At 38.1% G+C, this 27,467-nt stretch overlaps 1 protein-coding gene across 7 annotated transcripts in view; it reads left to right on the forward strand.

Annotated features, from left to right (window-relative positions):
• The window catches only part of PEAK1 (pseudopodium enriched atypical kinase 1), a 125,248-nt gene that overhangs the window by 64,600 nt on the left and 33,181 nt on the right, over positions 1–27,467 (forward strand). For all 7 annotated transcript variants that reach the window (XM_069797885.1, XM_069797881.1, XM_069797883.1 and 4 more), the window contains one exon: positions 19,516–22,791. In XM_069797885.1, the coding sequence (XP_069653986.1) occupies positions 19,628–22,791 (3,164 nt within the window). In that variant the 5' untranslated portion in view covers positions 19,516–19,627. The remainder of the gene's footprint in view (positions 1–19,515; positions 22,792–27,467) is intronic.

Below are 27,467 nucleotides of genomic sequence, written 5' to 3' on the forward strand. Positions count from 1 at the left end.
AATGTAATTATAACCAGCCTGTGGAAAAATCTTTTCCTATTATGTCTTAGCTATTGTTGCAGTCAAGATGGTAAAGCAAATCAAACAGGATATAATGAAAATGATAAAACCATTTGCAAGAGGCAGTTTTCCTGAGGGAAGTAAAAGGCAGCACCACTTTTCATTTTGCTTTGTATTTCTAAACATGATTATGTGCTTTGAATAACTCTGCTGAGACTTGTCCGATACGCCTGAGAGCAGAGTCAGGTACATCTGACAGCAATCTGACTTGACTGATACAAGAGGGAACCAAAAGTACCATAGCAATAAGCCTCTTCCGCTATCGATGTTGCTTTACCACCCTGTTCAGCCAACACTAGGTCTACTTGCCAGCCAAGGTATGTGTGAATGAGTTGGGTCTATGTTAATAAGCATTTCCTTGGATTTTTTTTTTTCCCCTATAGCTATAGCATCTTGAATGGGGAGGTATGTCCAGAGTGTAGTATCTGAAAAGATACTGCAAAGATAGTCATACCCAAAGCTATAGTGTAACGCGTTTCTCAGACAAGAAGTGATGTTCCTGGTACAAAAAGGAAGGTAAAAGCATGTCAAAGGCAGAGAGTCAGTTATCTTGGTCTGGCTTGGAGGCAGGATCACAGCGAGGCAGGAGGTCCAAGCCGGTCCCTCACTGCTGTCTCTGCTTGTGTGATTTCTGAGGAGTTCCAATGTTATTACTGTACATCTTTTAGCTTTTATATTAGGTTTATAATTTTATGTCAAAGCTGTATTTCAGTCTTCTCTCTTTTGTGCACAAGGCTCTTGTGAACAGGCTTTTGTATTGTCAGCATGTATTACTGCAATCTATATTAATTCACAGTACTATTGATAAACTTTAAGTCAGAGAGGCTTAATCAAGAGGCTGCATGCCATAGAATATAGTTAAAAATGCACTGCTTTCATGGGGTGATGGCAGGATTTTCAGTTTTGCTGTTTTAGCTTACAATAGCTGTGTATTGATGGATCGAGTTTCTGAGTTGCACAGTGCCTCGCCATTGCAAAGCAGCCATATTTATCTGGTGCTGTGACGTTAGGTTTGTCTTTGACAACAGGGTTTTCAAAATGCAGAGAAGTATAGCCAACTAAATCTGTCTTCATACAAAAGTCAGAAGCAATAGATCAATCTTGTTTTTCAAAAGCTGATGACATAGAAATTCAAATGATCAAAATTCAAGTAATTCACATGATCAGGAAATCATTAGTTTAGTACCTGCAAACTGTTCTAAAACTTCAGGTGTAATTTTTTTTAAAAACAAAAAAAAATCTCCCTGAAAAATTTTTCATTTTTAAGTTTCTGGGTTTGGTGCTGTCTAATTTATAGAGCACTTGTGCACAAGTTTGTCTTTTCTGTTGCCTTGAATGTTTTGGAACTGAGGAAACAGTAACTTCTTCCTCTCCCCTTTCCCCCCATTCCTTTTTTGTAAAGAAATGATTAAATGCTTAGAGTAAAATGTCGCGCATGAATATTTGTAAGAACTTGTATAATGTTTAGCAAGGCAATGTTTCATAGCTGTCTCTTTCAGAATGCCCATAATAAAGTACCCATAATTTATTTGAAGCTGCACTTGCTCTTTATTAATTTGATCACAGATTGGTAAGAACTGTAGGCTCCTCGGGGCTGTAGGGCTGCAGTTGTCAGTGATGACGAAACACAGAGATCATTGCTGTTCCCTACTTCTCTGTTTAAAACACTTGTGTTTAACACTTATTAAGAATACATTTTTCATGCATCGTTTACATTTAAGTTGCATAAAATTGCTAGGTAGAAATCTTGTTACCTGCATTGGATAAATACCCGATTCCCTGTATTTATACTTTGGTCCTGGAAGAAACAGAGTTAAATGTCTTCTGCTTGAAATACTAACGCTGTAGAACAATTGAATGGCCCTGGAGCACACTCTGCAAAACACTTGGAGGATCCTCCTCTTAAGGCAAAAATTGTTTTAGTCTCCACTTCTTTCTCTGTGTATTGTCTCTCAGTAATAGTGCATCCTGTGAATACCTAATAGTGTATATAATGCCTCAAAGTGTGATGCACCCATTTCTGAAAAGCAAATGGAAGCTAGTAGCTGTTAATAGCGCTATTTATCCCTGTGACATCCCTAAAGAATTTTGATCAGATTAAGCACATGAGCAGTCTAAGGAGAGGAGAAAGAAGAAAGACTTTAGAAATAGGCAAAAGGGAAGGGCGGGAAAGAGTTTATTGATTTATCAAAGCTGAAGCTAATTTTAGAACTGGATTTGGAAGTTTCTTGCTCCTAACACTGTATTGTAACCTCTCCTTTCCTCCTAGTAAAGAAAGAAATTGCCATAAATTGCATGTGCTTGTGTCCACAAAGCTACTATATTAATTGAAGATTTACAGTGCTTGTTTAAAAGCTGGATTGTATTTTCTGTATCGGAAGTTATTTTTTAGAACTTTGTAAATGATGTGTAGGTCTGTATTAATGAGTGTATTTCAGTAAATACTGCACAAAAATAACCTCCTTCAGCCACCCGTACCAGCCGAAGTGCTACAGCAAACAGCTGTTGCTGCTTACATTCACCAGGGGCGAAAATTTTGTTTTGAATGTTTCAAAAGGTGTGGTGGTGAAATGTTCCTGATGTTAGTGTTGGTACAGCAGACCCACTGCGAAGGCAACAGTGGGAATAGTTCTAAAAACCATTGCTGTGGGCAAAGCCATATAATCTCAGAGGGAGTCAGGTACAACAGGTATCCACGAGTGACTAGCTGGGTTTTAGTGTATTGTTGCTAGCGATGTTCTGATAGACTGGTTTCTGTAGAGATATGTTTTAAATATTCAGTAGGTTTACATCTTTCAGTGGGATAAGCTGGCTGTCTACGTTAATTTTTCCTGGGATTCGTTAGTAGTATAGTTTTTTCTTTTTTTTTTAAATCATATCTTCTAAGTCCTCTTTTATCTGATCACACTTATTTTAGCTTTCTGCCTGTGATGTGTATGTCTTACATAGATCTCAATCTGAAGATCTCAGAAATATACCAACATATTTCATATTTGTGAATTTCTTCCTTTTTCTGTGTTTGTTTATACATATGTATAACATATACTTCTCTGCTACTACAATATACAAACTACACAGGTGTGTTTTTAAAGAAGGCACTATTTATGTGACTTTAACCCCTAAACTACTACTACTAAATTTTCAGATAGTGATTTCAATCTCTTTCGCAAATGTTTTGGGCACAGCAATTTTTAGAATCATTTTCATGATTAGAAAAGGAGAACTGAAAGAGACAATATCAACAAGCAGTTTACGTTTCAATTAAAGCTGTATACTTGCAGTATTCCATTTATCCACATCTATTACAATAATAATATTGAAGGAAAATAATACTCTCAGTTGTGCTTTAGTTGTGCAAAACTTTTAAGCCAGCCACCTGATGCATAACCTTTGAACACGTAAGATTCACAGCTTGCTTACCAGGGTAAGAAAAGTATGTACTCACCTGAGATCTGTTTGAGTATGTTTAGCAGTAGTAGTAATGCTGCATCTGGTATAAAAATCCAATATTTGCATCTACAAGAAAACAAAGGTGTTGTCCATATTGTTCTGGAAGAACTTATTAAATCCATCCAAACAGCTTAAAAAACCTATAATCCTTGGACAACAATAACTACAAGAGTTTTTCAATCACATTCTTCATAGGGAAGATTGAAATTGGACTTTAAAAAAAAATTAGTTTGACAGCTCTTCCTCATTTCTTTCTTTACACTTTATTTTCAGAGTGTAAAAGTAAAGTGTGCACCAGGAAATGAATAGGCATGCCAAGCAGTAAGATTCCAGGGACCTTTTGAGACTTTTCATTTGTCTGTGGATCCTGGCATATTAAAGGTTCACCAAGATTTGCGGCGGAATTTATTACTTTTACATGGCCTCAAACTAGTTCTTCCATCACACCATATAAAATAAAAACCCTCACTCAAGTAGTGAACTTGCTGCTAGAGCTTCCTATCTCACTTAAAACTAGTTACTACAGAACACTCCATTGCTAGAAGAGAAGGCACTGGGCAGTATGAGGAATCTGCTTTTTTCCTCTTTTAGCTCAGTGCTGCAGACATTAAAGATGGTGTTGCCTAATTTCAGCAAGCAGCCATCTCATTATCTGTGTGAAGTCTCTCTTCTGCTCCTTTCCTTTCCAGTTCTTATTTCTCCAAGTTTTAGCATGTAATTAAAAGAGTACAGCAGCTGAAGAGTAAAAACTGAATTTTTCCAAATGCTGTTACTTGTAAAATGTAATACATCGCCCACACATCCCAAGGCAGTGATTGAAGATCTCGTCTAATTTGTCTTACTTGAGATTTAAGCGAAATCATCTGCTGAGTGTTTCAGACTATCTGTGTGCATTACAATTCATCCAGGCTTCTCTGAAAAGAAAAATGTGAAAATAAGACATGGTTAATGTACCAGTCTTTTATGTCTAGAGAACAAATTTAACGTAGGACATTAGAGATACAGGCCTACAGTCTATCTTCTGACTACACAATGCTAATTAGCGTTATGAAACCGTCCTTTTGTTAATCATGTTGAATTATATCAGACTTGGAAGAATTCTCTGCTGGAACAGACGTATAGTATGTTGGTACTGAATTGCATTTGGCAAAATGCAGCAGGATTGGCAGCAGAACAGCAGTCAACTGGAGCAAAGCAGAAGCGCCACTAAAATGGTGCAACTGTAACTCGCTGCACACCTGCTTCCTGACAGCAGCCTAGAGAAACTCGGAGAGTTAAAGCAGAGTGGGTCGGCTCTATCGCAGTGGTGCCTGCTGAATGCTGCCATATTTTATAAGGCAATATCTTGCTTTGGCAGAACTAGAGGTGAACGTAAATGAGAGGTTATATGAAACTGCTTTTTACCACCACTGTATTCTGAAAAATGCTGTTAGCTTTTTTGTCTTTCCACTTTTCTCTTTAGTCTTCCTGTCCATGCAATACCATATGAAAGTAAGGAAATTATTTTGCTCTCTACAGAAAAGGGGGGGGGGGGGGGGAACGACAGAACTTCTATGTAGCAAAAAATTTTGTATTAATATGTATTTTGAAAACCCACGCAATGCAGAGCAAATCTGCTGTAGTTTCTCAGCATATTTGTATGAAGCAACACAGGGGTTGAGTCCTACAATTGCATACAGATGTGATAAGCAGCTGATAAATATCCTATTACTGAATTTTGTAATTTAATTTCTTTTTACATACTGCATTCTGGCATCCAATCATAGTTCTGCCTCTGTTGAGTTTGACATATTGCAATTTCTACCAAAATTAAGGCTTTGGGATCACCGTTAGCATACTTGGTTTCCGCAAAAGGCTTTTTAAAACAGCTGACTTAAAAAAGCTGACGCTTTTCTGAGTGACTGTTATATCAGAAATTATTTGAGTACGGGGTACTTAAAACAGCCATAGAAGGTGAAGCTAGTGATTAATTTTCTGGTTATGCCAAAAAATATTTCTGCAAATCTCTGGAAATCCAAAAAATTAAACCTCGAATCTTTATGCAAATTACTCAGACTGTTTTTTCTGTTAAATAATTGCCTGATACTATTGCAAACCAAAAGGTTTGCTTTTTAAAATAGCTTTAAAATAAAACACAAATTCATTGTATTTGCAAAACCACGTGTCCTTTCTTCCTCATGCCTCTCTATGTCTTCTTTCCAGATGCTGAATTTTAGTGAGCTATGAATAGGTATCTTTGTTAACAAGTGTACAGAAGGCTAAATTAACTTTTGAATACAGTATGTTTTAATTTCATTTCATATTTTGCTATGTTGTTAAGAAATTAAAATTATAAAAATGCAGTATATATTACGTGGATTAGGCCTGGCTATAGGTGATAGGTGTGAAACTGATTCTAAGTAGGAGGTTGTTACCGAGTTGGCATGGGATGCTGTGTATTAATCTTTGTCCTAAAATTAGTCAAGGGGTTTTTATCAGTAGTCTGGGAAAAAAAAAAATTTAAATAGAGCAGAAAATTTGAAAGCAGAGATACTCACTGACTGCATTGAAAAAAGGCTTGAGCGCAAATAATTTGTATTTATTATGTGTAATTGTAAACTGGGAATAAGGACTTTAGGCCAGGCTTGCCTGACTCCACTGAGAGAAGTGAAGATCCTCAAAAGCTTGTGGAAGTCATGACCACTGTATTGTCGTGAGTTCCGGGTAACAGTCTGGACTTAAAAGTACAGTGCCTGGACTCCACATGCAGAGGAATCTATTTCAAGAGTAGGAAGGGTTTGTTTCCATTGTGTTTGTCACGCGTATGAAGCTCCAGGAATGCTGTGTTGTCTTTTGGAGCAAGAGTCCAAGGGTGCTAATAACAATTCACAAAAGTCACTAGTGATTAAAGGTTTGAGCAGCTTGTTATTAAAAAAAGGCAAAGTAGAACCAGTAGTACTTAAATATGGGGGCAAGAGGAAGGAGTAACACTGTGTTGCATAGCTGTTGCAGTTACCATCGCAATTCACTATTTGACTAACAGTTGGGATCCCATATACTGTTTATATAACATATGCCACCATGTGTTATTAAGCACGTTTGAGCCCATAACCTTGAAAACTGCTGTACAGTTTTTTCTTCTGTAAAAATTGCAAGATTAAGTACTACAGAAAGCCTGTAGTCTCTTCTATGGACCATACTTGGGAGACCTGGCATACACATCACCTTCTTGTGCATAGTGTTGATGAAGCAGCATCAAGGAAGTATGATTTAGATTCCTGAGCAATTTTTTTTATTTGATGGAGTATTGATACTGTCTTCTGACCTGTCTATAGAGGCCGAGCCCAGGACCTCAACAGGGAGCAGTGGGAAGAGTATTGCCACTGCCTTGCAACTTGATGCTGCTTATGTGGACGGGGGGGTAGGTCTTGGTCTCTCAGTTTCTCTTAGACTGGTTCTTAGTATTGTTAACAACTTAGTTCAAAATGGCATAGTGTTGCATATGGTAGGAATAAAACCTCCCTCAAGACCCTCCAAGAAGGCAGGTAATAGTAGCCTTGCATATTTCACTCAGGTTGGCAGTGACAGAATGTAATTGCCCTGAGCTTAGTGTGGTTTCTGTGAAATCCATTCCTGCATAATTGTGGACTCATAGCGGTCCTGTGTGCTAATAAAGTATGCTGTCATAAAAACCTTGTTTGAAAGGCAAAGAATTCAGATGAGTGTGATGCTGCTTTTACCTTCAGATCCCTGTGGATTAGTATTGAGTCATCTTAGCAGTACAAGACTAGAAAATTCACACTGTGTTTTTTCTGGATAGAAGAAGCTTTGCATTTTTAGGATTCCGCCAAGCACAGGTAGCAGAATTTACGTTTAGCAATCAACTCCTTTAGGAAGACATTTATATCTGTAAAGAAGAGCTAAAGAAAAAGAATTTAAGAGTGCCATTTCTGCAAACAAACGTTCATGTTGATTTTCTTTTCTTTCCTTTGCTAGAGCTTGTTTACAGTGTTTCAGCTTTGTTGTTTCACACTGTGTCCTGACCCATGAATGAGCACTGGCTAGGTTTCAAGCTTGTGATTTTCAAGTATGATCAGGAGCCTCTTAATTAGTATCGGAGCGCTCTGACAGCATGGCTGTTCATACGTGGAAGGAGCAGCTTCATGGGCAGCCTGGGCTCACAGGAACGCTTGGAGCAGAAGGGACTGTGGGAGCAGTGGTGGTGTGCCAGGCTCAACTCTGGATGCTGTTGCTCTTTGTGATAAGCCACCTGTTTTTTAAGTGGCTGGACACAGCTGGATGCTCCTGCTGCCCACAAAGCAGATTGGTTCTTAGGGTAGGTTTTGCCTGCATGAAGTCAGCCTTCTCAGAAGCAGTAAGCGATTCCTTCTTTCCCTTTCCTCGTCTTACAGCGCTGGGTAAAAATTATAGTGATTTACATACTCAATAGGTCTAAACAACTATCTTTGAAAACGAAGGCTATTTCTTCTCTCAGGAAGTAAATTGAGCAAATTCCCTAGCTGCAAAAAACTGTCATCGAATGTAAAGATAAAAACTAATACAGAATTTCTATTGCATTTCTTTTCTAATTCTGTCACTGCATAGCTCTTCCATGTATGGATTATTTTTAAGTATGGAATCAGATTTTGTCGACTAAAATAAATTACTGGGTTTTGGTGCCCCCCCGCCCTACATCACATCTTTTTTGGTAGCCTAAACAGATGACTACTGACTGTTAGATGCCCTGTGTTTTGCTGTTAGTCCTTTTCTGTCACCATGGAGGGATACAGCTGCATCCCGGAGCCCCTCCCAAGGTGTCTGGAACACTGCTGTGTTGTGGACTTGAAGATTTTGCAGAGGCTGCGATATTGCTAACTTGACAATTGGGCTAAAGAGCATGGAAACTACCGGGTTCTTCTCAATGGTCCACAATGCAGTGTTTAAAATTAAGTAAGGTGTTGACTTTCTTGGCTTTTGGGTCTGTCTCCAGACTGCTGTTACAAGCGTACTAGGATTTTGTACTTGGTGAATCATTTATAATGTAGGTAGTTGTATTTAATACCATTATGGTAAATCCACTTTGGTACCAAATGGTAAAAAGAAGCAGGAGGCTCTGTATTAGCAGAAGGCTTGTTTTCTCTGTACAACTGAGTTCTCTGTGAGAACCTGTGCACACAGAGGTATAGAATAGCATCTTTTCCTACTTCTGACTGATACTGCTTTGCAAGCAGCATTGCGTAGTGGAAATCTGTGCAGGGTAATGCATAGAGAAACTATGGAGAACGCAATCCTGGTGTTTAGGGGTGTGTTATCCTAAAACAGAGTCAGACACAAGACTAAATCATCAGAATAAGTAAAAAATTAATTCTTGTTTATTATGAATGCTAAAAGCATACATTTTCAGTATCTGCTAATTCCTTTCTCAGTTTCACCTATGGTGGTGCTTTTTATCCCTAATAGCATTCTCATCAGTGGTGGCTTCCCATTTTATGGGGATGGATTCTAGGCAAAGCATAAGGAGTACCGAAGAATGTCTGTTGTAAAGTGTCGTTGTTTTCTTTTTAACTTCAACACTAGTAAACAATAATATCTTTAACCTGACTTACAGCTCATCACTCATTTCATTGCTGTGGCTTATGACTGCAGATTAAAATTTCTTGCATTCATCATGCCTGGTAAAGTAGCTTTTGGGGATGAATAAATGACATACTAATTACAAGAGCAGCCTGAGTGAGAATAAGCTGCTTAAACTAGCTTTGATGGCCAAAAAATTACCTGTAGCTAGTTTCTCAAGATTATCAAAGAGATCCTCAAATTAGAATGCCTGTCTTTGATCGCAGATGCAAGGAACAAGGCAAAATGACTGCACCAAGTGGAAGGCAGTGGGAGGAGATGGTTGCTGTGGAATGGGAAACTGAAGGAGTTTTTACAAAGATTCAAGCCCTTTCCAGGCACTTGCTCCCCCAAGTAGTGAATGAGATATCAGTATGTGGCTTATTTTTATTTATCTTTTCCACCATAAACTAGTAATGTATGTGTCTTGAAAAGTTAAATTGTTCAGGTTAGTTGTACAGAAAAAATCCCTTTTATATCATTCCTTTGTCATCTTACCCTGATTATTTTGTAGTAGCATGACAACATTCAAACAGTACTAATCTTTTGTAAGACTTCCATCTGGCTTCCTTAGCTTTGTAATTGCCACCATCTTACTTATGCATTGCTATGGATTTGTATGGATCATTGCAAGGTATGTGCTAGTGTAACACACAGTTACTTGGCCCAAGTACTTTATAGCCTGAGGTCCCAGTTGCCCAATATCAAACATGGTCATGTAGTCATAAAAAGTAGAAACGAACACAAAGAATGTTTCCAGGGCTGAGGTATAAGCCTGGCACAAGAGTGACAAAACAAAGTGTGGGATGAGAAGAGAAATGCCTTACCACTGGGCGATAATGGGATATTAGTATTATTTCACCATTTAGTTATTTTGCTATATTAAACTAAAAACACTGAAAGTGAAGAGTAGGATCTGATAAAAAGGAAGAAACAGAATCATATTGTTATCAGAGATTAATTTTGAGAAGGCCCTTGCCAAAGGAAAGCTTACATAGGTAAAATCCTAAACAAAAGGGGCATAGGATACAGAGGTGGAAGGGATATGTAGTGCATGTTGGATGGAGGAGTATAGACCAGGAATCTTTAAGACAACACCTTGTATTCTGTGGTTTGATGCATCGGATCTGGTGAAGTGGGAGAACAGGATGTGCGAGTGTGAAGGGACTGATAACAGGTGCGCGATTTCATGAGACGGGCACCTTGCATGCAGCTGCAGCGTAGTGCCAGGAAGCGTACTGCAGTGAAACAGTGCTGGCTGTGGTCTGGCACCCAGATGCCAGCAGTGGCCCTGTCCTTCACGCTGCCCAAACTTCCTAAATGGACAATAAAGAAATTATTTCCTAATGAGTGAATTTTCTTCTCAACTCAAATAGTTAATGGTTTGTTTAAGCACTGAAATTGGAAGCTTTGGGTTTACCCTACCTAATACAACTGTCAGTGTCTCATCCTGTGTATAGAAGTCTAATCTTTTTTTCTGAATCCAGCTGACCTCTTGATCTCAGTGCCAGCTTGTTTCAGGAAGCATTTTATATGGAATAATTTCCTTTTTACTCATGTAAATACGCTGCATTAAGTTTGTTGCTCTCTTTTTTGAGAAGGACACTAAATGGGAACACCCAGTCTATCTTCTTTATGTGATGGATCATTTAATATAATACTATTTTTATTTGTCTCAATTCTAAACTAAACTATCCTAATCTTTTTGTTTCACTTAATATGGAAAGCTTTTCATCCCTAAAAATATTTTTGTGGTTGTTTAATGCTGCATTTCCTCCTGAGATGTCATAAATAGAAGTGAACACAATATTCAGTAAATCATGTCATTGATTTTCTTACACTGAAAGCATGTGATCTGGTGGTTGCCTTGCGTATTATGTTGCACCATTTGCATGTCTTACAGTTAGTAATTTGTGAGAACTTTTTAAAAAACTTAAAATAAAATTGTGCCGTTTCCCTTTTGCCCATTATTTCATTGTTTGGTGGGAAGAAGAGCAAGTTTCCTTCACAGAAGTCATGATAAAAACCATGTCCCATTCATACTGTGCTTAGCTCCTTGCTGTCCTGATGCCTGGTTCTGATAAGGGACCACATAGTTCTATGTGTAGCTCAGCCACCTGGTTCTCAAGTTTCTCCACAGTTCTTGGCTTTACACAGTCCAGCCCTCCTGTGCTTTTGCTCTTTTGATAAATTATTGCTCTTTGATAATTTATGAGTTATTTTTAATATCTCATTTTTTATAATGGCTGATAGTGTTGTATTTTTAAACTTAATTTTCTCAAGTCTTTATTAAATAACTCATAAGGCTCTTGCAGAGGGGTTTGAGACTGATGGAGTACTCATCTGGCTTCTCTGCAGTGTTTTCTATCTTCTGTGTTGTAGCTGACCTCTTACACTGGCTGCAATCCACTAGTTCTCTCATAAGTTACCTGCATCTGACACTACAGTGTTTTGTTTGTTTTGTTTGTCTTTAGCTACTTTTTAGTAAGGTCCTTCATATCCTTTCTAATACTCTTTTGTATTTTGCTATCCACAAGTTACTTTGCTAAACTGAAATTGATGTATTTTTGGCAATATTGGTTTTTGCTGCATCAGGGGTTCAGCATAAAGATCTGTGGAGCCAGAGGTTGCAGTAGTCCAAGGGAGAGAGTTTTAAGTAAATTGAAGTTGCAGAATTGATGAATTCAATAATACAGTGATGATATACACTGTTTTCATTCTCAAGCTGTGCTCAGCGGAAGGATAACCACTGCTGTTACTGGGTTTTGTAACTATAGAAGCAGTATAATGTTTTTCAGGTATTTCTTTTTTCTTTGTTGTGAATACATTTTGGAGAGGTTTAGTAAAGGTTTGGTAAAGTTTATTCTTCTAGATGATTTCATGTGCTTAAACAATGGGCAAAAAAGATCAAAGGGCAGTGAGCCCAGGAAAGGTAAATCAAAGATAATGGGATTGGTCAAGGTATAGTCGTAGGGGTGCATTTTTAATATGTTGTGAAGGGCTTAATTCTCATAACTTTGCTAAAATAGAGTTGGGACAAACTTAAGTGCACTGAAATTGAGGACTTTTAAATTTTTTTTTTTTAATTATAATTATCATGCTTGTTCCTGTCAGCTGATGTGCTTACCCTTAATTTGCTGCTAGATCTTGGAATGTTGTACACAGCCCTTTTTAGGAAGCAAGGTAAACAAACTAATTATAAGTCTGGCTTATCTTACTGGGTTTTTCTTTTTAAAAGGTAAAAAATGAAAACTCATTTTCTGTGCAAGTAAAGTATACCTAAAGAATATACTGTGCTACATTGTCTGAATGATCATTGTAACATGATCATATTTATATATGTCCAAATACTCATTATAAATTTAAGTTTTATTAATGCTAAATGATGATTTTTCCAAAAGGGAAAAAAAATTTTTTATTAGTTTTCTCCAGTTAAGAATCTCTTCTTATTGGAACTCAGAAGAGTTCATATTCAAATACATGCCTTGGCTGCTCTATTGGGCCTCAGCACCAAATGTGAGAGCTTGTCCTTATTACTGTTTTTTGTGTTCTCAGTGTGATGATGCAGAATCTAATCAGATTACCTGGGCAGATCCTGAGGGTATTTCTTGCCTTTTCCCTGATCTGTGGCATTATCTGTTTGGGTTAGGTAAATCGTAAAGAAATGCCTGTTTTCTTCTGAAGCGTTACAGATTGTCTAGCCCTAGGCAGGTTTTTGCTCCAGTTCATTGGTTATTTCCATGAAGTTTTATTCTTGCAAGTTTTAGGTAGAAAAAACATATTCAAGGGTTTCCTTCACTAACTTAGTTTTATGAAATATTTATGTAATTTAAACTCATTTTAAAGGAGAGAAAATACAGTGTGAGACGTTAAAAACAGAATCAGTTTGAAGTTGTTTTCCTGATTGTTTCATACTGTCTTGGAGCAAGTTTGCAACTAGGCTTTTTTTTCAGTACTTCGGGTGGAAGTGATTCTGTTCTCTCCATCCATCATACCCCTTATATCTTAGCAGCATAGTACCATGGTGCTGAAGAGTGGTTCTAAAGTATGTTGGCAACTTTTTAGTCAAGGTCATTGCCTTCTCAATATCCACTGCAGATTCATTGCATTTTCTGCAGAACTGTCATTTTATGGCCTTGGACAGTTACCAGGGCACTCGGTTCTAACTGGAAGGAAAAAAATCAAAACTATCTGCAACAAGATAGAACTTTTCTTTTTTAACAGAAATGATAATGCCTAGCATTTATGGAAATCTCCATCTGTGCTGTCTGCCATAGTCACAGTTCTGGCTTGTTACAACAATGATCCAATATTAGTGAATATTAGTCCACTTTGGGAATAAAATTGTGGCAGTCCATAATGCCATTCGCCAGTATTTAATTTCACATTTTTCCCTGGCATACCTCCTGTGAAGTAAGTGCCATGACTGAACTGGGCATCACACTTAAGAGTCAGGGTCTATTTCTTGATCTTTCACCAAATTGTTGAGTCACTGTTCCTCTCTACAAAAATCTGTATTATAAAATACTCGTTCTGCGCTACTCACGTTTTTTAATATTGATACTTCAGCTTTTATTTCCAAACTCTGCTGTGGTACTATATAGCGCTTTTTGTTGTTGTTCTTGATATACATTTCATTAATTAAAGTGCTGCAAGGTTATTCAAAGCACAGTGCTGCTGGTTACTGAATGTAAACAAGTGTGTTTCTCAACATGCCTTCAAATTGGGACCATGACTTCTCTGGCTGTGAAGCTCTTCTCTCTGCGTTGTATTTCATGTATCTAACAGATGTTGCAGTTAGCTTCACTTGGGGTTTTGCTCCCCTTTGAAGTTGGACGAATAATGTAAAATTTAAGATGACATTTTTTTTATGGCATGAAGGAGAAAAAAAAACTAATTAGCACGTCACATCTGTTTGTGGTCCCAGTTATCTGTGCTAGATGGTTCAGTGGGCCTAAGTCAGTAAGTCTTGACACTCTCTGGGAGATTGAGTGTTTCCACAGCCCATTGCGACCCAAGCAGAACCATATGTGTGAAGTTGGAGCATTTTGGTTTTCCCAAAAAGTCTTTTAAAATGTTTATAATTATGTTAAAGTTTAAAAGAAACAGAAATCAGATACTGGCAAAGAATAACCATCACTTTATTCTTGTTATGTTAGACTTGCACTGTTGTTTATGATGATCAGTGACCGTCCAGATCCCTATAAGTGGTTCAGACGAAACCACAAAGCCATAGTGGTTTTGTGGTGTTCGGGCACTCCTATATACGAAACCTAGGTTGGATTCACATTGCTGATTTTTTCAGTCTGAGGACATACCTGTCAATGGTGAGAGGTTCATGGGTTGTTCAGTAGCAATTTATTGGACTGTTGTCCGATAAGAAGGCTGATCAATGCAATTTATTCTGCAGCATAAAAATTGCAGGCCCATTTTCATGGATAGCAGTGCTAAAGCTAAATGCCTTTTCCCTGGAGGAGGACAGACAAAAGGAAATCTGTACCAAGTATCTAGTGATCTAAGAAGAGATCCAAGAGTGATAGCATTACGGTTACAAATGATGAAATGCACACTTGTGCATATTGCTCAGTAATATGGCAGGCATTCATTTAAGGGGAGTTTTTTTGCAGCGTACAGCATTGAAAACACATGTCTAATAGGTGCATTCATTTTAATATGCTCATTCATTGAGCAGGCCTGATTAATTAGTGCGTGTCACCATCTGGTACTTACTGAGACTATTCATTTTTAAAATGTTGAAATTGTAGGGAATGTTGCACACCAATTAAGTTCCTTTTAATTGGATTATGTTAGTATAAAGTATTACTGGAGAAGGCCTTCATTGTGATTCAGCCAGCATACATCTAAAGGAGACTCGCCAGCCTGAAATTACTTAGAACAAAGGGAAAATGCCTGAAATGCATGTTTATTACTATCTTTGTGCACTCGGCAAAGATGATGTCAACAAATAAAAGCCACAAAAATACTTCTGCATTTCTATGCAAGGTTCAGTTTCCTGATGTGGATATCTCAGCTGATTACTTCGTCATCTTCGCACTGCAACTCTGAATCTGTCATTTTCTCCCTCTGACCTGGAAAGTGAAATATGCTTTTGTGTTTCTGTTTGTTTGACGTCAGCCTAACATGGCCAGACTGAGCCTTCCTGCATGCAGTTGTGCATCAGCTGAAAGGAGGAGCATTATTGTCATTTACACAAAGAGTGATTTGGCCTTTAAAGCTGATAAACTATCTGTGCTGATTCAACCATTTAGTGAATGAAGTATCACGATCTGCTGGCTGCAACACCACATTAGGAGCAGAACTTGTCCTGTCACTGACTCACTTGGTGAATTTAAGTTACTTAATGTGACTGCACTGCAATGTTTCCATGTATAAATTGTGAGTAGTTAATGTTTATCAACCTAAGTAAAAGGCTTTGAGATATAGGGATGAAATGCACAATGTTGATATTGTGTATTTACTGTTAATGCTCTTTTTAGAAGCCTAATGCTGTTTTGTATTTAATATCCAAGGTTATTATTGCCTTGATTTTGCGGAGATTGTGTATCTTCAAGTAAGTTCTGTCATCCAAACTAGTCATTTCAGAAGAGCTAGGAGCTCTGCACATTCCCTCTTGTTCCTTAGCAGTTACCTGGGCTGTCATGGAAGCTGGGAAGTTATGGAAGAAAGAAACCTAATCGCTAGCAGCTTAAGAGATCTGATGTGTGACTGCCTGGATCTCTTGTTGACCTTTTTTGTTTTGGAGAGTAGGGTAAGAGTCTAGAAATGAACAACGTCAGGAAAATTTTTTCTTGTTGTACTTGTGTGCATTTTCATTATCTTCAGTGGACTCTGCTGCCCTCTACCAATTTGCAGCTGCTGTTAACAGCAATGGAAGCAATAGCCTGAACACGTGAAGTATGTTTTACATTTTTTAATATTGAAAGAAGACTTCATATCTGTTATCACTCATAATCACTCTCACTACAGTTATCACTCATAATAGCAAGTCTGTAGTTGAAACAGTAAATATATTTTCTTTAAAGGGAGAAGAAAACATCAGAAAAAAAATGTACAATGAAGAAACTGCCTGAATCTTTTTTAGAATGCAAATACTTGTTTAGATATATAAAGGTCACTATGAATTTAATTTGTAGTAGCACAGGAGTTGTTCTGATTTCAAAGTATGAAAGTAGCACAATGTTGGAATTCTTTGGTTGCTCTCTTAAGGTACATTTCCTCTTGTTTGAAGGTGCTCATTTCCCCTTTGTTACAGCTGCAGGCAGCGTCAAAGCATGCTACAGGAACTGCTCATCTGCATGTGCGGAAGCCAACTGGAAACCCAGCTGTAGTTTATAATGCTGAGAAAAGTCAGTGGCACTTGTCTGTTTCACAGACTGTGTCAAAAGTCATGTTGGAGAGCATGGTTGTGTTTAAGCCATTTCCATTAGGTGTTGAAGAGCAAAAGATCTAAAATATCTCTACAGGTCTTATGTATCTTCTGTGCACAAGTTGCATGTCTGCATTTACAATGGACCTGTCAGCATGTATTTTATTTTCAAGTTAAATTGCTGCAGGTGGTACTCCTGGAACGTGGGATATATGTTTGCACAGAGCTACGACAATGCCATAGTTTTTACTCTGGAGCATTGTGTTGTGGTTCTGTTAAGTTTCCTATAGTTTACATTCATATGTTGAGTGTAGGACTCACTTGAGTTAGAGGAGAACTGATTAGTATCGGTGTATGTGAGCAAATGAGAGTGCATACAGCCAGCGGTAAAACATAGAAATGTAGTCATATGAAGGTGTGCAATAGAGTGCTTTCTCATTTCTACCCCAGCGTTATTAGCAGAAAATGCTTAGTCTGGAAGGCCATAAAGCTGTCTGGTTTGTGATAGGATTCTAGAGCAAGTGAGCTTATGCAGTTTCGGAGAAATAATATCACCCAGTTAAATCTTAAAAACCACACACATACACACTAACCCTTTTGTTTAAATTGTTTGTTCAGAGGTTTTATGTAATGGAGAAATATTTTCCAAGAAAACATCTAGATTAGATTCCCATTAGTGTAACTTTACTCCTTTTATTTGTTAAATACATGAAAAGAAGGAGCTAACCAGAGTATAAAATTCTAGTATGTGCACTCATTCTTGTGCTCTCTCTCTCTGTCTGATTTTAGGAGAATTATTTCTTAATGTAATTTTTCTGCTTACAATATATGGGCTTGCAAAGTCTTGAAGCAACAAATCTTGGCAGAGACCAAAAAAATACAAAGGCATTTTACTTCGTATATATAAAACAAAGGCTGAAAGCTTGGGCAGATCTCTATCTGGCAGACTTTCTATCTCTTAGGTCATAGAGAGAAAGCTTTTGGCACTGATTTTTTTGGCAAAAAGCTTTGTCTGGAAATGTATTTAGTCAATGTATGAAATATGATAGCCCTAGTACCATGAATGTGTCTGAAGATCCTCTTAATAGAGTTAGACTTCAGCCCCATCTGGTGTTAGAACAGGATTGCTATATTATAGTTTTCCAGCACAGGACAGCCCTTTGCCAAAACACAGAACAGTATGTGAGGAGACTGACAAATTCATACAAGTGTCAGTTTTACTAATGGTTTCTATTGTTTGCTACACTGATGGAAAGCAGTTGTGCCCATGGTGAATTCCAGCATAGCCGTGCTGCTGCCGGCTTACTAGCCATGGGCTCTATAGAGAGCTGCATCTTTAACTGAATGGGTTTATTAATACCCTTTCAGTGTACCTGTGTGATCAGCAAGTATACTTTTACCTGAAGCCTGTAAGAATATAAAATCATTGATTTTCAATGCCTGTGTTTACAGAAGTATCAGTGGACATACGGATTCTTTCACCTCAGTAAAATGTCTCTAATAATTTGAGTTATGCAACAGTGACGAAGAGACCAGAGTTGTGGATTGGCTTAGAAGGCTTAAAATCTTCAGGCATTAATTCATGAAAGTCTCAAATCCTGGATACTGCAATGACTGTAAAGCACAGCAGATTCATGTTTGGTTTTTACTTAAGGCTGATCGTTTCAGGAAATAAAAAGGTTTGCTTTGAAAGAGATTTTCAATTCTTTTTCAGTTGTTATTTCTGGAGGGGTTAGGTAGAAAAGCTACACGTGAAACAAATCAGGGACTAAAATCCATAGCTTTGTTGTGAGGATGTGAGAACGGTTTATTGCCACTATTGTAAGCTAAAGGAGAAGAAACAGTGACTTTCTAGAGAGCTTTCCCTACCATTTTTTATCTGACTGTCCTGGTTTCAGCTGGGATGTAGTTAACTGTCTTCCTAGTAGCTGGTACAGTGCTATGTTTTGAGTTCAGTATGTGAAGAATGTTGATAACACTGGTGTTTTCAGTTGTTGCTCAGTAGTGTTTAGACTAGAGTCAAGGATTTTTCAGCTTCTCATGCCCAGCCAGGGCACCTGACCCGAACTGGCCAACAGTGTATTCCATACCATGGGACGTCCCATCTAGTTTAGGAACCGGGAAGTGGGGGGCAGGGATTCGCCACTCGGGGACTGGCTGGGTGTCGGTCGGCGGGTGGTGAGCAATTGCCCTGCGCATCACTTGTACATTTCAATCCTTTTATTACTACTGTTGTCATTTTATTAGTGTTATCATTATCATTATTAGTTTCTTCTTTTCTGTTCTATTAAACCGTTCTTATCTCAACCCAGGAGTTTTACTTCTTTTCCTGATTTTCTCCCCCATCCCACTGGATGGGGGGGAGTGAGTGAGCGGCTGCGTGGTGCTTAGTTGCTGGCTGGGGTTAAACCACGACACTGACTTTTCCAGGATAGCAGTCCAGCCTGTCCCTTCAACCAAAATACCTGTCCAGTTATAATTTCACTCTGATTTAAAAAGTGCTAAAATGGCAGAGTTTGGAATTGCTTGAATATATTTTGTCAGTTAAGCTGAGCTCATTTACATTTGAAGCTAAAACACATGATCTCAACTGCATTTAGGAGAGTAAGCATACTCTTACTTTCCTGTCTCATGTTTAAGTAGTTATGTTGAAAGCAATGTGCACTAATCTTCCGTTTTATATCCTCTTCCTAGCTTTTTTTTTACTGGGCAAAATTAAAGGTCAATGGTCCTGAACTAGACAAGAAAATTATTCTAAATTCTCAGTCATTGCCATTTCTCTCACTCTTTCTCTGCTTTCAGTAATACAGGGCTTAGCTGCCAAAGTTTTAATTCTTTCTGTATGAGAAGAGTGATATTTGCAACTTTTTTTGTGTTACGTAGTTTTGTAAATTTAGGTAGAAAGAGCTAAGACATCAGCAAAAGGCTACTTGCTTATTCCAAGTTGTTAATAGTGTAGAAAATATAAGTATAATGAACAACCTGTTTTTTCCCCGTTCTTATCTTCATTCTCTTTTCTGTTTCAGAATGATCGCTGCTCAAAACAGTAGCTATACTAAGTGAACAGAGTGGAAACATATGGATGAAATTCTTACCATGCACTGAACAGCACAGCATCAAGCGCAACACTCTGGGAAAATGTCTGCTTGCAACACTTTCACTGAACACGTCTGGAAACCTGGTGAATGTAAGAACTGCTTCAAGCCCAAAAGCTTGCATCAGTTACCCCCAGTATCTGAAAAAAAAACCCTCTCACATGGAAATCTGAAATCCAATGCAAACCAAAGTAACAGCCATCGTGGGAGAAATACAGGAAATTTCCGACCACCTGTGGCAAAGAAACCCACTATAGCTGTGAAACCCACCATGATGGTAGTAGATGGACAGGGTGTATGTGGTGAAATCAGCACACCAGATCATTGCGAGAATAAATCAGTGCCTGCAGGTTGGAACCGAAACAAAGCTGTCTTGAACAAAAAAACACTGAACAATAATAATGAAAATGAAATTGAAGGTTATAGCCATGTCCAAAGGCCTTATGGCAATAATGATAGTATAGGTAAGATACCGAATAACAATAATAATGGACTGACAGAAGTTTTGAAGGAGATTGCGGGTTTGGATACCACACCTCAGCTAACTGGAAATGATATGAACTCAAGAGAAACCTTTTTGGGAAGAATAAATAATTGTTATAAAAGATCATTAGAAAGAAAGATCCCTCCAAGCTGCATGATGGGTGGAATGAAGGATTCACACAGTAAGCATGTTATTCTGAGTGGAAGCACTGAAGTAATAAGTAATGAAGGTGGACGTTTCTGTTATCCAGAGTTCTCTAGCGGAGATGAGAGTGAGGATGACACGTTTTTTGGCAGCATGCAAGAAGAGCATGAGAGCTGGGACGAAAGTGATGAAGAGTTGCTAGCAATGGAAATTCGTATGAGGGGCCAACCTCGCTTTGCTAATTTTAGAGCTAACACCCTATCTCCTGTTCAGTTCTGTGTTGACAAAAAATGGAATACTGTGCCCCTTAGAAACAAGTCTCTCCAGCGGATCTGTGCAGTAGATTATGACGACAGTTACGATGAAATTTTAAATGGTTATGGTGAAGAGACTGTGATTCTTTATGGGCAAGAGAGCATGCAGAGCATGGTATCTTCTGATTCTACATCTCCTGATTCTTCTTTGACTGAAGAGTCTCGTTCTGGAACAACCAGCAGTTCTTCACAGAAGCTCTGTAATGGAGGGTTATCTCCTAGTACTCCTCAGGACCTCAAATTGATTGAACCAGAATATGAAAGTCTTTGTGATAATCAACAAGTGCAGGATGTGTCAAAAGCTCCCAGAAATGTTCCAAAAAGTCTAGAAACTCACAAGGCAGTCCTTGCGCTTCGACTGGAAGAGAAGGATGGCAAAATTGCTGTGCAGACTGATAAGCAAGAGAATAAAAGTTCTTCAGATATTTCTGGACAAGCTGTAACTATAAATTTGGTGCCTGTGGAAGAGCAGGCTAAACCTTACAGGGTGGTGAATATGGAACAACCAGTTTGCAAGCCCTATACCATAGTAGATGTATCAGCTGCCATGACCAATGAATGTAAGGAGAATCAGACTGAAACCTTAGAAACCAAAAATACATCGTCTAACCCAAGCTCACCAGTAACTCCAGGCACACCTATTACATCTTCTGTAGCATCACCTGTACGAGTAAATACTAATCTGAAAAAATCCAGTGCAATCAGGTATCAAGAGGTGTGGACTTCTAGTACTAGTCCGAGACAGAAGATACCTAAGGTGGAGTTAATTGCTAACAGCTCAGGACCTTCTGTTCCTCCCAGGAAGACAAGCCACAAGTCAGCCCCTACTTCACCTACAGCTACAAACATTTCTTCAAAAACTATCCCGGTTAAGTCTCCCAATTTATCTGAGATAAAATTCAACAGCTACAATAATGCTGGCATGCCACCTTTTCCTATTATCATTCATGATGAGCCCACTTATGCTAAGAGTTCAAAAAATGCTATTAAAGTTCCCATTGTAATCAACCCAAATGCATATGATAACCTGGCTATCTATAAAAGTTTTCTAGGGACCAGTGGAGAGCTATCCATCAAAGATAAAACTACTAGTGTAATAAGCCACACATACGAAGAAATAGAAACAGAAAGCAAAATGACTGAAGCCATAGGAAGTAAACCCGCTGAATTTTCCCAAGCGAAGGGAGTGACTAATAGCTCTGAATGCAGGCTGGGTTCTGTGGCTCAGAAGGTCCAAGAGTTTAATAGCTGTCTCAGTAAAAGTCCGATATCACCACAGAGAAGTCATAGTTCTGACCACAGCTCCCCATCAAGAGTTCAAAAGACAACACAAGAGCCTGCAGCAAAAATAGACGTAACACCAGAGGCTTCTGTTGGCAGCAGCAGCGGTAGAGAGAATGCAAGCACGGTGCTTTCACAGATTGTGGCTTCTATCCAGCCTCCACAGTCTCCTCCAGAAACGCCTCAGTCTGGACCCAAGTCTTGTAGCGTAGAAGAACTGTATTCCTTACCCCCTGATGCAGATGCTACTAAAAACACCCTGGTACGACCCAAATCTCTGTTTACGTCACAGTCTGAGATAGAGTCATCCAAGACAGTGGAAAACACTGCCATTAAAATGCAGAAAGATTCACTTTCACAGCCAGTTGCCACTCACTCTCCAAAGCTAGTGAGAGCCACCCCAAATACCACAAGTCCCAAAACAGAGCAAGCACCGCCCTTTCCTCCTCCACGGTCCACTTCTTCACCCTATCATGCAAGTAACTTGTTGCAAAGACATTTCAGCAATTGGACCAAACCAAACAGTCCCACCAGGTCAACAGAGGCTGAGTCAATCCTTCATTCAGAAGGTCGGCGAGCTGCTGATGCGAAACCCAAACGCTGGATATCGTTTAAGAGCTTCTTCCGCCGCAGGAAAACTGATGATGAGGAAGACAAAGAGAAAGAAAGAGAGAAAGGAAAATTGGTGGGTCTTGATGGAACTGTTATACATATGCTCCCCCCTCCTCCAGTTCAACGTCATCACTGGTTCAGTGAGGCAAAATCAGACTCCAGTGAGAAGCCGTCGATAGTTTTCATGTATAGATGTGAACCGGCACAAGCTGAACCAAAGGCTGATCATCAAAACAAGAGTGGAGCAGAGTTTGCTATCACAGATGCACTAGCAAAAGACAAAGGAGAAATGCAGGAAAAGTCTCCAGAGAGCTCTGAACAGAAAATAGCGACCCATTCATCACCACCTCAGATTCCCAAGAAAATCCCCAGGTAATCTGCTAATCTTTTTTAGTCACTTATTCAGTTGTGAACTGTCTTGTATATACTGCTGAAAAGGGGAGAAATTAAGTGTAATTACATTAAGTGTAATTTTTTCAAAGTGTATTTATTTTAGGTAACATAAAGCATATTTTTTAAATCTTTGCATTACACTGGATATCAGAAAAGATTTTAAAAAAAATTATTAGAAACAGTACCTGGTATTTGGAGTTTGTATTGCAGGTTCACTAATATGTCACAATAGCCATGTCACGTTGAATCAGATACATTTCCTGAATGTCTAGTTTAAGAAAGTGTTCTTATGTTAGGGAAACTAAAGAATTTCTCTGCAAAAATAGAAGGCAACTATAGAAAAGTATAATAGAAATTAAAAAATCCGTGACTCATAAAAGGTGGTGTGCTAACTTTGTCTCACATACCCAAGAATACAAGAGATGCTAATTAACTTGATGCTACACTGCAACGTTACTGCAGCACTCCCAAAATAAACCATGTAAAAAAGTAATAATAGATTATAAAATAATCTATCTCCATTTTGCAAGGCCTTTAGTGATGAATATACTTTGCCCCCTAACAGTATTGGATTCAGCAGACCTGGTCATTCCATTTCTGCCTGACAATTTTATTCAGTGATTTAATTTTTTTTTTTTTTTTTAAATCAGCGTTTACTAAAATGATTCATTGTTTCAATTTCTGTGAAACTATTTGGCCAGCAGATACTTACTTCACTCCTGTAAGTTCATGGTAATTGAACATTTTAGGTGTGTCTCTTGGTTTAAAGGTCTGTTTGTTCCCTTATTAAGGGTACACATGCTTTCCTGGTTGTCTCTGAACACAAAGAACCATGTTTACTTTCAGATATGCATTGTTTTCAACATACCACTGAGTTCCTATAGCTCATGACAGTCCATAACCTAAGAGAGCTGGAGACAATTGTTGCAGTCAGTCAGGTGGGCATAGTATGCATTTCACTGGGTACAGACCACAGCTGTGGATGTATTAGAACTATGTCTTCCAATGTTATTATACAAACCAATTCCAAAATAGCTTCAAACTTGCATTAATTCATTATAATAACCTAGTGGTAGGAGATTAAAAATTTTAAAAGTTTTAGCTATGTGTGAGCCTCAGAAAATGTATCATGGCAGTATTCTTTGTTTTTCTTTCTCCATTGTCTATACAAGAAAGTTGCAATGATTTTTAGTTAAAATGGTTTAAAAGTTGACTTAAACTAATAGATAGCTCTGTGTGAGCATAGTTTGAGTTTACCATAAACTGATTGCTGCTTGTCTTAAAGTAAAATAACTATGTCTTAAACTAACCAAGAGTGACTATTTGCACCAAGTGTAATTAAATCACTTTTATATCACATCTTGGGAACACTGATGTAGCATTCTCATGAAGATCAGGACTACTTTTCAGACAGTTTACCTTTTGTCAGACATGGACAGTTTGGGGTTTGAAACGTAAGGTGGTGATAGGGTTTATTACAGTATGATGTAAAGCCAGTTTCTGTAGATTTACATTTGAAGTAATTGCCTCAAATACAAGATAGGATGGTCTCCAAAACCGTAGTGTATTGTCTGTTTCTGCAGACTTGCATGAACTGCAAGCTCAGGGTCAAGAATTTTACTTAAAAACAAAAAGAGTACATGAACATAACAAGTAGAGTTTAAAAAAAATGCCAGTACAAATTGTGGGTGATGCTTTCAGAAACATTAGGCACTTTCACAAACTATTAAAGTCAGTAGGAGCTGTAAGCATTCAGCATTTCTGCAAGATGTACAGTACCACAGTAATACAGGGGTGTGGGTGAAGGCAAAAGGGGGTTTCCCCTGTATTTACAGTGCATAATACAGTTTAAGGCTGAAGACAGTGGGGAATGTACCCAGGGCTAGAATAACCCTTGATAGGAGTCTAGTCTCTCTAGACTTACCCCAAATTAAATGGGGAGAAGTAGGCAGCTTTAGAGAGCAAGTTAAAGAACTGGAGAAGTTTGTGCTCTCAATCGCCCTTAGAGCAACTCATTTCTTCTATTATCTCCAGGGGAACCTAGAGAAAATGAGGTTGTACCAACATTTTTTATTTTTTTTTAGCAGCATTACCAAATACGTTGCCATCAGGAGATTCACTTGCTCCCACCTCCTTAGTGCCCCACTCTTGTGCTGGCGAGACAGTTCATGTGGTCATCTGTGGTGAACCAGACTGGGGGAGTGCTCCAAGTGAAAAATAGCTTTGCAGTTATTTGTCAGCCAGATCAATTTGCTGATGTGACAAAAGGACCAGTCAGGAAGGAGCAGCTGCTTATCTCTGTGGTAAAGGGGCAATAACAGGTTAATGGCTGCGGTCATAGTTGGCACATGTTCTTGGACTATGACAGAGATGGTGCTGTTACAATGCTTTATATTTTTGCACTATTACTGGAATACCTTCTGCCCTTACTATTGAAGGCAATCGGTCATTCTGCCCTGTCTCATTCACTTATTCCAAAAAGTATTTTTACTCTGTATTTTTCTGCAAGTCATGATGATATTGGTGAAAACCATATCTCACAATTTTCCCTGGTGAAAACTGGTATTTTCCAAATGTTAGAATTGGAATTTCTTCTTTCTAACAGTATTGTTCTATGGTTTCTACAAATTTCAAAGAAAATACACTGAGGTGCTGAGAAATACGTTGTGGGAACACTGGCCAATGGATATCTTTATCCTTCAGTTATTATATTCAGTTACCTTAATGCAATTTGATGCCTTATTTGGGTTTTTTACTTAATTTTTAATATTGTTAAGGAGACCAAGTGAAACCTTATAGTGCCAGAAAATGAAGGTTTTTTTATTTAAGGATTTTGGCTTTTGTTTTTAATATCCCAGTAGGCGAGAATCAGGATTGTCAACTTTCATTTTTGCACAAGCAGGAGACCTAACAGATGAGATGCTGTACTTGTTCTGTGTTAACTCTTTAGGTATTAGTAAGAGGTTAGTGTTAATTCAGGCTAAAATACGTGCATGGAAAAGATGTTTAAAATCTTCAGTTAAGCTTGCAGAGGCTTAGAGGAAAACAGAAGACATGAAGATGGCAGTCAATGAACGTGACACTTTCTAACTCAAAATGCCAACAACAGTAAGCTCACTGAAAAACCAAACCAATGACCTGGAAAATAAGATAAGCTTTAAAAATGTCAAGTTACTGGAGGGGGGTCTTGAAAGCAGATTAAACGAAGATACAATATTTCCTTACCTTGCAATGGATTACAGAACTGCTAAAGATTGATACCATAATGACAAAACAAGGCTGAAGATATTTAAAGTTATCACTATAAAGGTCAGTTTTTCCCTTTGAATGGCACTTGCAAAATACTTTCTTTGGAAGGCTGAAAACTATCTCTCTGTTACGCAAAAGAACTTGGTTTTGTTTTATCCATGTGATTGTTTCTTTCTGTTTGATGCCAGGATGCACATATGGTCATTCAAAAGGAGCTAGCAAATACTAATGTATTAAATTTACCAAAAATTTGTAGCTAGATTAATTTTTGCTAAAAATCAGTAGTCACATCAGCTTTATCATTAACTGCAATGAAAATCAGGTGTTCTTAGAACACCTGTAGTTCACAATGCAGCAGTTGTTCTCAAGCAAAACCTAAAATTGACCTCTAAAAATGATAACATGACGCTATTTCTGGCCTAAGTCACTGTAATTGATGAAGGTGGTACAGCACAGTTTTTGAACAGAAGTTTAAAAAAAAGATTCTTCAAAGGCTTTGTTATTTAGTGGATCAGACTGTTGCTCTTAGAGTTTCACAAGATAAAGGTTTCTCTTCTTCATTGAGAGATCACTGCTCATACCCAGTACCAGCTTTTTAGATTGAGACGTTTCCTAAAAGAAAACTGTAGCACAGCATTCTGATTCTTCCTTTCCTATCTCCATAAACCACATCAGAGCTGAACTAAAACCTCATTCAGCACTGTTTTAGGTGGCAGTGCCTTTGTAAATCAAGGTACAACTGATTTGTGCAGAGCCATTTCAATTTCAGTTATGTATTAAACTGAATAGTTTCCTTTCATAGCTACAAGTCAGCCATAACTTTCTTTTATAGGATCTTTGGGTCAGACTTGGATGAACTAAAGATAAAACTGTATGTTTACTGAAATACTTCCTTCAAGTAGTGAGGTCTGTATATTCATTCCATTCTCGTTTAGGTAAGAAAGGACTCCTTCATAGCTAAGGTTTAGGAATTACATTGGTAATCCCAAATGACATTAACTTTGTCAAAGGGATTTGCGCTCGTACAAGTTCTGTTGTTCATAGCTACGGAAGATCACTATCCTATTGTTGTATCTTCCTTCCAAAATGAGTGAAATGCTTATACATATTTTAAAGATTTGTTTTGAATGTTTTTCTTAAAAAGCATGCTTCTCCATTGCAGTTACACACTACATCAGTAATTTGCATTCTTTTAAGGCTTTTTTGTTGTTGTTAAAATAGCCTCTGGGCATTTCACTGGACACTTTCATGGGTTCTATACTTATCAGAGGACATAGATATTAAAGCTTTTGAAATTGTCTTGTTATTCTTCAAATCTTACCCCAGTGCTGTGCTCATAGTACAAATAGTTCCCCTTAAATAACTTCCAGCCAGATTACTGCTCCTGAAATTAAAATAAATGTGAG

Source organism: Haliaeetus albicilla, chromosome 12 (assembly GCF_947461875.1).
Source record: "Haliaeetus albicilla chromosome 12, bHalAlb1.1, whole genome shotgun sequence".
Lineage (NCBI taxonomy): Eukaryota > Metazoa > Chordata > Aves > Accipitriformes > Accipitridae > Haliaeetus > Haliaeetus albicilla.